This window comes from Nannobrachium achirus, assembly GCF_963921795.1.
Source record: "Nannobrachium achirus genome assembly, chromosome: 4".
NCBI lineage: Eukaryota > Metazoa > Chordata > Actinopteri > Myctophiformes > Myctophidae > Nannobrachium > Nannobrachium achirus.
In genome coordinates, this window is record NC_137813.1 from 58,753,591 (window position 1) to 58,768,747 (window position 15,157).

The following is a 15,157-nucleotide window of genomic DNA, read 5'->3' on the forward strand; positions in this document are numbered from 1 at the left end:
TTCCAAACCATGCCCGCCCCCAATTTGCATACTTCGACTAAGCTCCTCCCCTTCATTTACATACGGCCGTCTGCATTTTTTACGCGCTGGGAAACCTACCTTAACACCCTCATTAGCATAATGTATGCGAGCATAATGTATGCGAACCACACCCAAACGCATTTCCAAACCATGCCCGCCCCCAATTTGCATACTTCGACTAAGCTCCTCCCCTTCATTTACATACGGCCGTCTGCATTTTTTACGCACTGGGAAACGCCACTTAACAGCCTCATTTACATAATTAATGCAGCCTCATTTACATAATTAATGCAGACCACGCCCCAACCTCATTTGCATAATTAATGCAGACCACGCCCCCCAATTTAAATAATTACGCTAATTAGCTCCGCCCCCTGCATTCGCGTGTAATTAGCAACAAGACGCGCGCGTCAAATGCATGTTGTGCAGTCTCATTTACATAATTAATGCAGACCACGCCCCAACCTCATTTGCATAATTAATGCCGACCACGCCCCCCACTTTGAATAATTAGGCTAATTAGCTCCGCCCCCTGCATTCGCGTGTAATTAGCAACAAGACGCGCGCGTCAAATGCATGTTGTGCAGTCTCATTTACATAATTAATGCAGACCACGCCCCAACCTCATTTGCATAATTAATGCCGACCACGCCCCCCACTTTGAATAATTAGGCTAATTAGCTCCGCCCCCTGCATTCGTGTGTAATTAGCAACAAGACGCGCGCGTCAAATGCATGTTGTGCAGTCTCATTAACATAATTAACGCAGACCACTACTTTTCCTTTTTTTGCTCATTAACATAATTAACGCAGACCACGCCCCTCATTAACATAATTAACGCAGACCACGCCCCCAACCTCATTAACATAATTATTTATTTATTTATTGAAGGAAGGAAGGAAGGAAGGAAGGAAGGAAGGAAGGAAGGAAGGAAAGAAAGAAAGAAAGAAAGAAAGAAAGAAAGAAAGAAAGAAAGAAAGAAAGAAAGAAAGAAAGAAAGAAATTGCCTACATTTACGGGGTTCTTAACAAGGAGGCAATTAATTAATTAATTAATGAATGAATGAATGAATGAATGAATTAATTAATTAATTGAGGCACGCACGCACGCACCACGCCCACACGCCCACACGCATTTCCAAACCATGCCCTGCCCCCCCCATTTGCATAAGTCGGCTTAATTTACATAATTAATTTGTGCGACGCCCACAAAACTCATTACGTTAGGCCCACTCGTTAAGTCAGACTCCTCCCTCTTGTTGAAACCACGCCCACTCGTTAATAGCAGATCTACAAGCTCACAATGCGTCTTGATGCGACGCGTTGTGAGCTTGTAGTTGAAACCACGCCCACTTGTTAAGTTCGACTCCACCCCTTGTATTTGCGTGTAATTAGCACGTCAGCGCGGTGACGAGAACGCTTGTCATGCGGCCTCATTTACAGGAAGGAAGGAAGGAAGGAAGGAAGGAAGGAAGGAAGGAAGGAAGGAAAGAAAGAAAGAAAGAAAGAAAGAAAGAAAGAATTTGCCTAAATGTGTGGGGTTCTTAACGAGGAGGCAGTAATTACGCACGCATGCATGCATGCATGCACACACACTTTCTTTTTTTATTTATTTATTTATTTATTTATTTATTTATTCATGTGTTCGTTCATTCATTATTTATTTATTTATTTATTTATTTAAATAAATACTCTGTTGCTAGTATCCACAACTTTCCAACATCCCATAATGCATTGCGCAGAAGTTGGATGGAGCTTCCGTGAGCTTGTATGTGTTATTTAATACCAGTAACACGAGAAGCCAGACAGCGAGTTTGGAGACGGTAGCACGCTGCAAAGCGGAGTTATGGCTCTTTAAAGCCTAGCCGATCGATAGGCAGACGCCTGGGGGGGGGGGGGGGGGGGGGGGTCGGAGTCCAGGGGCGGAAATAAATAAATAATTAATTACATAAATAATCAGTCTCGGAAACAGTCGGGAAATAAATAAATAAATAATCAGTCTCGGAAACATAGTCGGGAAGTAAATAAATAAATAGATAAATAAATAATTAAACCAGTAAGACTCCCTAATATATACTGACTGCGTAGCGATTTGCGTGATTTTAGGGCAAAATCTGTAGGAGTAGTGTCCAAAAATGGGTTTTAAAAAATCGGCCTGAAGGTGGCGCTAAATGGGACAGATCCATGTTGATGACATGAGTGTAGAACAAGTGTGTACCGATTTGTGTGATTTTAGGCCAAGATTTGTAGGAGCAGTGTCCAGAAAGAGTTTCGGCCACATGGTGGCGCTAGAAGAGGAGGGCCATGTGAGAATCGATGGGTGGAGGGCAAGGACTGTCTGTGCAAAATTTGGCACGGATCGGGTCAGCGGTTGCGGAGATATGAGCAGGGCAAAAGTGTGACGGACAGACAGACACCTGGTCGAGGTTTCGATAGTAACTGCGACCTGACGGTCGCAATTTATCAGTCAGTGGCGGCGCAGTTGGGCCTGGTGTGGAGACAGGGAAATAATTCATTCAATAAATGAATAAAGCTCCTTTTAGTTGAGCTTGTACCAGTGAACTGTACTGTCATGAAACTTGTCATAAAGTCTTCAATCAATCACTCGATAAAGGGATCAATACTGCATTAGATAAATAACCCACATTTACCCAAAACAGCTGATCCACAAGCCCACATGCAGCCTTGTAGATCGGCTGTTTTTATTGTTTTAGTTTTTAAATTGTTTCCCCCTTTTTTCCCCCTGACTTAGTCTTTTCTAGGATCACCTTTTAGTTGAGCTTGTACCAGTGAACTGTACTGTCAATGACACTGTATACCTATGACAGTCCTATATCAATAATTAGTTCATTCGTGAATGACTTCCCTGTGGAAATAAGCCAAAAACATTACTAGGATCTCCTTTTAGTTGAGCTTGTACCAAATCATGTTTATTACGTATCTATCTATCTATCTTCCTAAGTCACATGCATTCACATTGCACTGAACGAACGCACGCACACTGCGCAGGTCAGCTCAGCAGCTGGCTTTTTTTTTTCTTTTTTTTTTTTGTAAAGCTCCAGCCAGAGTCAGGCGCCGAGGTGGGGGGACGGCACCAAGCCGGACTTGCGAGCCCAGGCAGCGGCCGAAGGCCGCTGCCCCCCCCAACCCCCTGGAAGTTCGGTAGACTGCATGCCTCTAGAACCTATCAGTAGGTCCCCATCCATAGACGGCGCTGTAGCCAAGGAATTCTCCCCCAGTCACTCACCTGACACACCAGGAAGTGCAGTGCACCAGTCTGTGTTGGAGAAGAACATGCATGTTGCACTGCTGCTGCTGCCTCAAGGTAGAAAGGAATCACTCATCTATATACAGTACGTGTGTTCACAGGGTTAAACTGCTTCACGTTGTCACAGTAATCATTGCTATAGAGTGTTTGTTCAGTAACAGTGTTAAACGGCTCTATATTGTGACAGGAATCGTTCCCACCGAGTCTTTGTTCACTAACAGTGTTACAGTGTGATATGAAAGAATCCACATGAGGGCAGTGTTTCCATTCTCAACTCACTGAGTTGAACAGAGGGCGGAACCCAATGCAATAACAAGTCCTATTATTTAGAAAGGAGTCACGTCAATGTCAGCATTTTTTTTCCCTCTCTTTTTGCCAACATTTTTTAAATCATTTTTTTAAATCATTTCACAATGTAAAAACAAAAATCCTTTTGAGAAAAATGTAATGACCTATACACAGTATCTATAGGCTGTGTCTGTGTATATTCTGAGTGTATTATGTATTTTCAAAGCGAACGTTTGTAACTCAAATTTTGCTTCTGGGTGGTCCCTGGAACTAGATATTTTGAAATGGGGGTCCGTGGCCAAATAAATATCATTTTGGGGGTCCTTCACATGAAATGGTTTGAGCACCACTGACATAGTAGTCTCTCAAGAACAGACTAACTGAGCTCCAGTTAAGTGAAAAGGACCTTTTCTTTGACGATGGCTGGCCAGATTGCTGACATAGAAACATAGGGTTTTTCAAAAGATCTTAGAATGATACAAAAGACACTTATAGAATCGGGTCAAAAAATTCTAATTTTCACGATTTTTCAAAAATAGCAGATCTACAAGCTCACAACGTGTCGTGACGCGATGTAAATCGGCTATTTTTTGGCAAAGACATTTGATAGAGTGAAAAAAAGATGTATCAAGTACATATATTATAAGTACCTTTTACCAATTATAGAGGGTTCAAGTGGTACCGGATATACAGCTCGGCTAATAAAAGGTGAATTGATCCCAGTGCATGACAGAGGAAGATAAATGTAATCGCCACGATACGATTATCGTGAGTGTTTTTGATCACGATAAACGGTGATATCGCGTAACGTACCATCCCTATTACCAAGTATGCTTCTGTGTACTTAAAAGTACTTCAAACTTATGCCACATCCCACTTATGACATTATATAATTGGACCAAAGGCATTGACATGACCATGACTATCACTCTTAATCCAGGGATGCCACAGTCCAAGGGTGCCTCAGAATAATCTGATAACATTTGGAATTCATCAGTATCACTTCACTATGCTTAGTAAAACAGACCTGATTTGCACTGTACTTGATGAGTTATTTTTCCATCTGCGGTCAACACTCTTCATCAAAAATGGCAGATCTACAAGCTCACGATGCCTTGTGAGCTTGTAGACCTACTATTCTTTGGTGAACCTTCCCACCCAGAATAGTGATGCTGGGGTTCAAGTGGTTAAACGTCAAGTCTAAAGTTATTTTCAGTCAGTTTTGAATGGAAACGGATATTTCTCCAATTAAGATTCTAAAAAAAGGGGTTGCCCCGAGTCAAAAAAAAAAGTTTGAAAACCCCTGTTTTAATCAGGATGCAATAGAGTAGAACAGTGGTTCTCAAAATGGATTCCAGGGACTCTGTGGGTTCCTTTTTAAGGGGGGTCTAAATTGACCCATGCAAGTCTTTAACTCTGACGGTGTACAAATGGAACCAAATGAACCCATTAGGGTTCATAACGGGTTCATTTGGTTCCATTTGTACACTGTCAGAGTTAAAGGGGAGACCTTGAAATTTGAATGTTTGAGAAACACCAGAGTATGCGTTGAATGCACTGTGACACTCCCTCTATGCTCTCAGGTCAGGAGCTGTGGGTCAAGCGGCTGAAGTGGGCGGGGCTACCAGCCTTTAGCAAGCTGAGATGGACGGCTCTGGATGACCCCGCCTCCCCGGGCCTGACCGGAGCCTTCTGCAAGACCTACCACAACTTCTCCTTCTACTGGATCCTCAAAGCAGGACACATGGTAAACCATAGATTCTGTACTAGTAAGACTCCTCAGGGCAACATGCCAACAAGCCAAGAATTGGCACAACCTCCTATTACCCCTGTACTTCCCCTAACAGATTAACTTGAACATCATTTTTCAAAGGGCCCTGTGTGCCATTTAGATCAAAAAGATTTTGAAAAGATGTCAAAATGACCTGAGATCAGAGAGATGCTTTTCTCTGTGTGTTGGCTCCCTCGTGTGGCTGCTTGAGAAAATGCTCATTCTAGCTGGTGGACACTTTTCTTTTGTATTCATTCAGCTCTAGCTCTGGAACCATGTCCGATTGACAAAATTATTTTTGAATGAGGGGGGCCTCATTCAACAGTAAAGAAAAACATACAAAATCTTGGCACATGGACCTTGGAGCCATTTTTGCTTCTGGCACGGATAGAGTTAATATAGAAAAAAAGAAACCTTCACATTTTGTTCATGTTGAAAAAATGGCACATTAGATGTGTTTACTGCACCAATCATCCAGATTTGGTTAACGTTTTTTGCTGATTTGCTTTTGACAGATACCGTCAGACCAGGGACCCATGGCTTTACAGATGCTGAGGATGGTGACCCAGCGGGTCTGAGTATCTCACGTCCCCCGGATGGCAGCTGGAATGCCTTGACAATCACAAATGGACACGTTATCAGCACTCCGATCAACCAAATTGTCACGTTTAATCGCATCTTTTTAAATCGTTGCTGTTTGAACAATAAAGTCATTTCTTTTTTGTAAATGCTGCTGGCCTTTTTTGTTTGAGATAAAATGCATATTCGTGCTCATTGTAAAAGAAGTTGACAGGGAATTTTGTCAGGAAATGATGACAATATGGAGCAATATAGTAAGCCTTCATCAATGTCTTCTTTATGGCAGGGGTCCCCCGATGATTAGCTTAATGTGCAATATTGTTTTCTCACTCGACGGTAAACAAACATACAGTATAGGTGTATACTATACAGGGTATCTGCACATTTCTAAAGATCCAATTTGATTTGACTTTTTAATGCCAAATTATCAAATATGTAAATATTAGGCAAATATTGTGAAAATACAAGCTCACAAAGCCTGAGCTTATTTGCCTGTTTTCACTATATCAGTGGAACAAAGTCTGGGGTTCTTCCCAGTTCAAATATGATTCCATTATGGAACCTCACATTCTGTTCTGGTTACAAGTTGTACTGTACAAGTCTGGCTGTTGGTTGTGAGCAGTCTTTCAGTCCATTGTTGTAACATGTGAGCAACAGAGAACACTGCAGGACTTTAAAGCCATGCTATGTGGTGCCATTGAACAGCCAGAGTCTGCAGACTGGGCTTCTTTTCTTTCTCTCTGAGACAACTCATACAGCGCTTCCTCAGGCTGGTACAAACCCTGATTCCGTTGGTAAGATTGCAACACTCTTCTAGAAAGGGAGGAAGGTGTCCTTCAGCTGAATGGCTCCCTGTCGGGCCCAGGCCCACATGGATGGATTATAGACCAGGCTAAAGAGGCCCTTCACCCTTCATCTCCTGGCAGAGATAACAGTTTGATTGGTGGGGACCCCGTACCCTGACACTTACATTTTGTGAAACATGGTTCACAACGCCATGCTCACAACGCCTCGCAACGCTATTTTCACAATTTCTGCCCTCTATGCACTTACATTTTATGTTGGTTTGTTTACTGTTGAGTGAGAAAACAATGTTGCACATTAAGTTAATCATCTGGGGACCCCCCAAAATAATTTCATGTACAGTAAGCGGTGACCACATAAACTGGTTGAACCAACAGGGGCCCCCAAATAGCACCTTTTTTAAATGATTACAAAGTTATGTAAAATGGGATACTAATTAAGAATATTCATAGGTTGCATTTGTAGTCCTACAGCGGCCGTGTTGAGGACCAACACAAGTGTGCTGATTGGTGTAGATTAGAACATTAACCAATCAGACAACTGAAACACCTGTGCTGGTCCTCAACATGGACTGCGTAGGACTCCAAATGCAACCCATGAATACAGAGAACCTCAAATACAAATACACCGGAAAATATGAATACATATTGCATAGTGAATCAGAAACACATTATTGTTAATGTATTTCTGTCTCATGAAGATTTTCCCCAAGCAGACAAACTGAGACCCGAGTCCCTCATGACGACGTCTCCACCCTCTGCTCCTGGGTGTAGCTGAGGCTGCGTCTGCCCCAGTGGCTCTCTGGGACCAGGAAGCCCTCCCGCGTCACCGGCTCCACCAGCAGCTCCACCAGGCCCGGGGGCTCGGCCAGCGGCAGCTCCGTCACCCGGAACAGGGTGGAGTAGGAGCGGCCCACCAGCTCGGGCCGCCCCGGGGGCACCCGGGGGTCCGGCCCCCGCAGGCGTCGCCAGTACACCCTGAAGTGACGCGCCAGCCGCGCCGGGTAGCTCCAGCGCAGCGTGGCGTTGAGGACCAGGCTGCTGGCGTCGCTGCTGCTGCCGACGCTCCGCAGCCACACCACGTCGTAGATGCACACGCCCTGGACCGACTGGAGGGGAGCCGACAGGCTGGCCTCGTCCAGGACCTGACGGGGAGGGCAAAGAGACAGTAGATCAAAGCCCTGAATAGGGAATGAAGGAGGTTTATGTGTTAAATGTTATTAAATTACAGTAAAATAACTACAAATGCAACATTTAACATGGTCACTTTAACAAGGTATTATATTATATTCTCCACACTTGTATTCTCCCCAGCTTGACAAAATGGTATATTACCAGGTTCCGCAGGTCAGCTGCACAGGTGCAATGCATTATTGTTAATTGTGGCACGTTTACTAACATGCTAAGTTTAGCTGCACTTGAAAAACCATTCCAGCCCAAGAAACCATAGAAACCTGTGTAAAAAACTGACAAAAGTCTTCGTCTTTTTTTTTTTTCAGACACATGTAGATCTGCTATTTTCACAATATAACCGTGTTATCCAAAATGTAATGCCTATTTTCCATGAGGACTCCCATCTTTGCCATACCCTAGCTTTTGCTGAACTGACGCCACTGCAGTTTCCTGCACCCTTCCAGCATGTGCTACAGTAAATGGTAAATGGTGCATTTATATTGCGCCTTTATCCAAGGCGCTTTACGTAGATTGTGCATTGCATTCACCCATTCACACACCGATGGCAGGGGAAACCTAGCCTAGCTGAGCTAGACATCCCAGCCATGTTAAAACAAGGAGGGGATAGATACTGCAGTTAGTTAGCTAGATGCATTAGTATCTAGGCTGGCCCCAGGCTAGGGGAAACCATGCAAGGCACCAACCTGCTCACCGGGAGCAACTACGGGTTCAAAGTCTTGCTCAAGGACTCTTCGACACTTAACTCTGGGGGAGCCCGGGATCGAACTGGGAACCCTTCAGGAACCCCCCGTGTTCTAATGACGGGTTCTCTACCCCTGAGTAGTTTAATTGACTACATACAAATGGCCCATCCATTGTCACACTGTATTTCAAGACAAAGGTCGGGGAATGTATATCACCTGCCCCCCATATGCATATTGGTATTCAGGTGGAAAGTGCAGTCGTCCTGCATAGAGAATCATCCTCTGTGAACCACCATAATGTATAATACATAACCTGTAGATATAGAGTATAAACTGTCTTTCCTGGTATTATTAGCTGTGTATATTCTATAAATGGGACTGATCGCTACTGGGAGGTGAGTTGGGACTTGATCGCCCTGGCTGGGTCACCTGAGTGAGGGGTATGTTGTTCTATATTAAATACCAAATTACTTGTGAAAAGGTATTAAACATTGTTTTCAATAGACAAAGTAATTGCATAGCAAACAATACAACAGAGGATAATAGGCTACATTTAATTTTCAGTTGATCCAAAAGAAAAACCTTGTCAACCATGATATGGACAATTCTGTTATTTGTGTCATGTCGATGAGGTTCAGTAACTTGTTGCCCTAAGCAACTGGGAATTGATCATTTGCCCTTAGTGTGGGGATTTAAGGGGAGCAAATGCAAATTTCGTGCAAATTTGTCTTAAAGTGCAACACATTTTGCACAGATGTAGCCTAGGGCTTGCTCTAATGATTTAGCTAGGGCGCCCGAGCCGACGACCTTCGGGGCCGCCACAGCGGCCAAATCAAGTTGGCCTCCCATTGACTTTCTATACAGGAGGAAAATACCCAGAAAAAAAACTTTTTTCTTAAGTAGGATGTGAGGGGTCTAACTAGTGGTCTGTCATCATGTTGAATCCATTGCAAGCATTTGTTTTGCACAAAAAACATTCCTTGGGCTACAAATGGCCCCAGAGAACGATGGTTTAGTGATGAAAAGCGATGAGTCATCACTTTTCAGAGTTTTGTGGGTGTTTTCTGGAGCTGTGGTGCCCCCGAAGGTCGCCGACTCGGGCGCCCTACCTAAATCATTAGAGCATGCCCTGAGCTATCTGTGCAAAATTTTGCACTTTTAGACTGATTAGCACGAGAGAAAAAAAACCCTAAGGCCTCCGACTAACATGAATGCTCACCCATACATGCATCGTTTTCTGAGGCCATTTCTAGCCCAAGGAATGTTTTTTGTGCAAAACAAATGCCTGCAATGGATTCAGCATCATGACAAACCCCAAGTTATACCCCTCAGATCCTACTTAAATACCCAGAAAAAAAAAGGTTTTCTGGGTATTTTCCTCCTGTATAGAAAGTCAATGGGAGGCCAACTTGATTTGGCCGCTGTGGCGGCCCCGAAGGTCGTTGGCTCGGGCACCCTAGCTAAATCATTAGAGCAAGCTCTGGGCTACATCTGTGCAATTCTTTGCACTTTAAGACAAATTTGCACGAAATTAGCATTTGCTCCCCTTAAATCCCCACACTACCTTGGCTGTTGAGCTCCCTGTGGAAAACTGATAAACAGTGCCATCTTGTGGATAGAATTGAGAACGCATTACAATCACACTACTGGTTCAAATAATAGTGTGGACTGGACTGTGGATGATTAGATCCTCTGCTGTGCATAACAGGAAATTGAATATGTTTTAATTTTTAACATGCATCTTGTGTTCTTTATATTGTCTTTATAACCTGAAGTTTATTCAAAGCCGCAGTATGTGTTTGTTTTTTCAGACGGCTGAACATAAAGTCCTGTAAAATTGCATATAGTTTCGAAGAGGCTGAAATTGAATTGGTACCACATAGTTGGAATGACCCAAATGCATAGTTCTATGCCACCTGAATGGCAGGGATGAGCCATCGGAGTGATTAGCCTCCATCCATTCGTATGGATCTCCTCTTTACATTATTCTAGCATTCATAAATGCTATTCACTTAGCATGGACACAGAAGTTGTCTAGACCAGGGACGTGCTGGCCATTGGGAAAAGCGGGACAACTCCCGAATGGCCGGTTCATTCCCGGCCAGTCCAGGCCGGCCATTAGGAAAAAAATAAAATGTCGGCCTTCGTTCCATTTTGGGGGCTGGGCGGCCAACAAAGTAAATCGTCTCTGTCGGGCAGAAACCTTGTATCTCCAAGTTTCACATTTTTTCGCAAAGCAAAGCCCTGCTTCATCATACAAGGCTGTCGCACAAAAGTAGTGAAAACAGCAGATCTACAAGCACACAACGCCTCGCACTGCTGTTTTCGCTAGTTTAAATCATTTTTAAAATGGTTTTGGACATACAAGGTTTCCACCCGACGAAATATAACTCATGTAATTGGCCCACTGGCTTGTCACTTCTGAATGGCAAATCTTTGAGTAGCAGCAGCAGCGCTATAGAGAGAGATCTCTCTCTATAGCGCACAATGAGGGCCTCTACAACTCATTTTCCCGGGCTGAATCAGGGGCCCAGCATGTCCCTGGTCTAGACTAAACTCAAACATCATATAGCATCAAAACAACCTTTTGATATTTTTCAATAAGCTTCTGAAGACAAAAACCTTTATCAAAAGCACATTTTGTATATAAAACAAATTGTGACTGTGACTGTATATCCCTTGGGCACATTGGTTCCTGTGTGTTGTTTTGTTACAGTTATTTATAGTGGGAGATTAATGTGTTATGCCATACAATGTTATTGTTATATAATTCATTGTATGTGTTCAATGCCCTGAGGCAAAGGAATATCAATGTGGTGAAAGAAATGCAAAATGCCCCCCTTTCCATGCCATACCTGAAGGCAGCATTCAAGAGAATCGTCTTGTCCAAACTCTCCTGAACTTCAATGCACCATCTTATGTTGAAAGAATTTCCCTCCCTGTGTGGAAATACATGCTGTGTGCCACATCTACAGTATTCACTTGATTATGCTTAGTTTAGTGTGTTATCGAACACAGAAAATAGCCGACCTCCAAGCTCACAACGCGTCGCCCTGTGACGCGTTGTGAGCTTGGAGGTCTGCTATTTTCAATATTTTCACCATAAGGCCCTTTTAGAAATGTCAGCCCCTACCTCTCTAACATTCTCTGCACGCCCCTGCCTGAAGGGAACAGTCAAAAGGAAAAGAAGAAGAATATTGTCACGTGACCTCACCATGAACTCTCCCACTCGGCAGCTGAAGGGCGTGTCATGAGGCTCGCCCTCCCGCTCTATGATCACACACACCTCCCTCAGTGCACAGCCGAGCAGCTCCAACTGGGAACACCTGCCCACAGCGCCACCCACAGGGGACACACAGATTAGCTTTCTCAGTATCCTCCACTGATTTCAGTCATTGAATTGGATTCCATATAGAGATGTTGCTCTCGGAAAGGTGGCAAAGGTTACGTAGCATTTTTGAGAAGCTCCATATCTGTAGATTATATTTTGGTGTGATAACCCTTCCAGAGACACAGATAAATTGGTGTTATCAGCTGCTAAAGTTGTTGTCCCGTTAACTTTACAATACAGGAAAAACAAAAATGCAATAAAGTAATCTTCTTTAAAGGGATACTTTCACCTAAAGGGGTTGAGGGGCAGATTACACAGTGACATGAGCTTCTCTGAAAACGGTCTGAAACAGTCTGAAGCTCATGTCACAGTGTAATATGCCCCTCGCCCCCCAACAACAGCTGACCAGTACAGTAAGTAGTCATACAGTCAGGCTATACAGACAATTAATTTGATTGGCTTATAATTGCGCATCCCCACAATGACATCATAAAAATATTAACTTGTTTTTTAAGATGATTCTTAAAGTGACAGTAACCCTTTAGGTGAGTAGCATATGAGGGGTCAAACTAGGGGTTTTTCATGATTCTGAATCCATTGCAAGTATGTGTTTTGCACGAAAAACATTCCTTGGACTAAAATGGCCCCCACTAAACAGTGAAAAGTGATGACTCATCACTACTTTTCATCACTAAACCATTGTATTTATGTGTGGTTCCATTGTTGACAGGGTTCAAGGTTCAAGGTGGACTTTAATGTTACATGTTGCGTACAGGTACATAAGAGTAAAACTTAATTAGTTTGGCTTCCTTCAGACAATGCAGCAGTATGTATAATAACAATATTAAAAGTAATAAGAATGACAAAGAAAGATTTAAGCAAAAGAAAGTGTGCAAAAAAACAAGAGCATCATCAAATATACATGTGCATAAAGGTTTGGTATTTTATACACACCAACAGCATTTTGTCTTTAACCTAACTGTGTGTAAACAACTTCACAGTGTATTCTATGAGCAACAGGTTAGTATATTCAACTTCACGTTATAGAGCAACAGGTTAGTATATTCAACTTCACGTTATATTCTATGTACAGAAGGTGCAGTTCAAGCATAATGGTGTAAGAAAGGGATGGAGGGGGGGACAGAGGGGGGCCTCACCTGACAGTCCAGCTGTCTGGATTCCACTGACCACACCTTTCAGAGAGCTGTTTAACCAAGTGGTGGCTGGTATCCAGAACTCTGGGAGACCTACTGGTGGCTGCACGCACGCACGCACGCACGCACGCACGCACGCACGCACGCACGCACGCACGCACGCACGCACGCACGCACGCACGCACGCACACACGCACACACACACACACACACACACACACACACACACACACAGCTATTAGTAAAGTGTACGTGTGATTTGCACAGCAACACAAACTGGATTCCAGCACATATGCATTCGGTGCTCGACGCATAAAGACCGAACAGTGGAGAGTTTCACCTCCATGCTAAAGGCCCTTTCCCACTGGGCGCGATAAAGACAATGATAAAAAAATATATTGTTTTCCATTGAAGTGGATGGCAGTGTCCACACCACAATGATAAAGCAGTCATAGTTGATGTGAACGCCGACATATCGTTATTGTTATCGTTATCTTTATCGTGTCCGGTGGGAATGAAGGTTAAATCTGTATTAAGCCTGCCGTCCCTATGTTGGCCATGTCAATATATGACTCAGGTGCTACTGTTCTAATTCAAATGCACCCCCATTCGAATTATATCAACATACTGAATGATACTTTGTCACGTCAGTAGCGGAGATACTGAGCTACCGGACGGGTTAATCACACCATTGATTGGGAGATAAATGACCTACCAACAGGGCTTAGTAGCTCCGCCATATCTATACTATAATTTTGCGAATGTCTGTCTGTCTGAGTGAGTGTCTGTCTCTCTGTCGGTCTGTCTGTCTGAGTGTCTGTCACAGCGTTTCTCCTCAGTGGCTGGAGCAATTGATCTGAAATCGCATCACCATTAGCATATGAACACACCTGACATAACTGTGAAGCCCGTTTGTCACTTTCACAAATCATATGCTGTATATTAGCATTTTTATGGTGTGAAGGGTAATCCACCGGCCACTAGGGGGCAGTATTTCATTTGGTTTACTGTTTGGCTGAATTAGGATGTAAGAGGAAGAGTCAGCCATTGTTGTTTATGTCAGTTCTTCCTGTCAGACGTTTATGCCATGTTGTTTGGGAGTTGTTCACTTCATTATTGTAAGTGTGCTTTCTTTTTGGTTATATTTTAAACTATGCAGTTCTTGTTACTGTATTTTGTTTACTACTAACTCCTCACTATTAGTCTTTATATTTACATGTGTAAATCAGCCTATGCTTTTTGTGTTTTTGTTTTTACTGCAGGGCTTCTTCATCTTTGTCATTAAAAACTGATAATTGACATTGAGGAGTCTATTTCTTCATGAAGAAGCCATGGTTGTCGTTGGATGCTCCGTGCCTGACTGCGGTTTCCAGACTGCCGACGTGTCAGAGGCTCTCGCCATTGCTCTGTTGACAAATCATGGACTTGCCCATCAGAGTGCACCGCCTGTCATGGCCGCCCCGGCCCAGGCCCCAACCCCTCAGGGCCCAAAACTGGACCGGCCAAAGATCGACGTTGGTGTGTCCATCGAGGAATGGAACGTGTTCATCCGTCGTTGGGACGTCTTCTGCACCGGCTCGGGCATAGGAGCCGCCCAGGCACCTTTCCAGCTATTCCAGTGCGCTGGGCCTGAACTTGGTGACAGCCTGCTTAAAACCAATCCCACCGCCATGTCAGGGTCTCTGCAGGATCTCATCGCCGCCCTGCGTTCTCTGGCAGTCATTCCAGTCGCCACATGTGTACTGCGCACCGAACTGCTTCAGTTACGCCAGGAACGCGACGAGACCTTCCGTGCCTTCACTGCCAGGGTGCGGGGGAGAGCAGAGACATGTGCCTACGTTGCGGTATGTGGGTGTGGCACGGCCGTGGACTACACCGACCACATTATCCGCGATGTTCTAATTAATGGGATTTATGACTCTGACATACGCCGCGAGGCGCTGGGAACACTTGACATTCTGAAAATGCCAGTTAACGACGTAGTTGCACTTGTCGAGAACAAAGAGATGGCTCGTAATGCTCTCCCATCCTCCGCCCTGTCGGCCGTGTCGTCGTTCCAGCGCTTA

The 15,157-nt window shown here is 44.0% G+C and overlaps 2 protein-coding genes across 2 annotated transcripts in view; one reads left to right on the forward strand and one right to left on the reverse strand.

Annotated features, from left to right (window-relative positions):
• Positions 1–5,982, forward strand: part of LOC308283832 (retinoid-inducible serine carboxypeptidase-like) — a 29,961-nt gene extending 23,979 nt beyond the window's left edge. The window contains exons 2-3 of the mRNA XM_080724333.1: positions 5,160–5,323; positions 5,863–5,982. Of these exons, the coding sequence (XP_080580459.1) occupies positions 5,160–5,323; positions 5,863–5,925 (227 nt within the window). The 3' untranslated portion in view covers positions 5,926–5,982. The remainder of the gene's footprint in view (positions 1–5,159; positions 5,324–5,862) is intronic.
• An 814-nt stretch (positions 5,983–6,796) lies between these two features.
• On the reverse strand, positions 6,797–12,900 carry LOC308283035 (cytosolic endo-beta-N-acetylglucosaminidase-like; the record flags this gene model as incomplete). The annotated part of the gene is made up of 3 exons (XM_080723420.1): positions 6,797–7,874; positions 11,821–11,932; positions 12,896–12,900. The coding sequence occupies 3 exons, from the start codon at positions 12,898–12,900 to the stop codon at positions 7,467–7,469; spliced, it is 525 nt and encodes a 174-aa protein (XP_080579546.1). The 3' UTR covers positions 6,797–7,466.
• Positions 12,901–15,157: the final 2,257 nt, after the last annotated feature.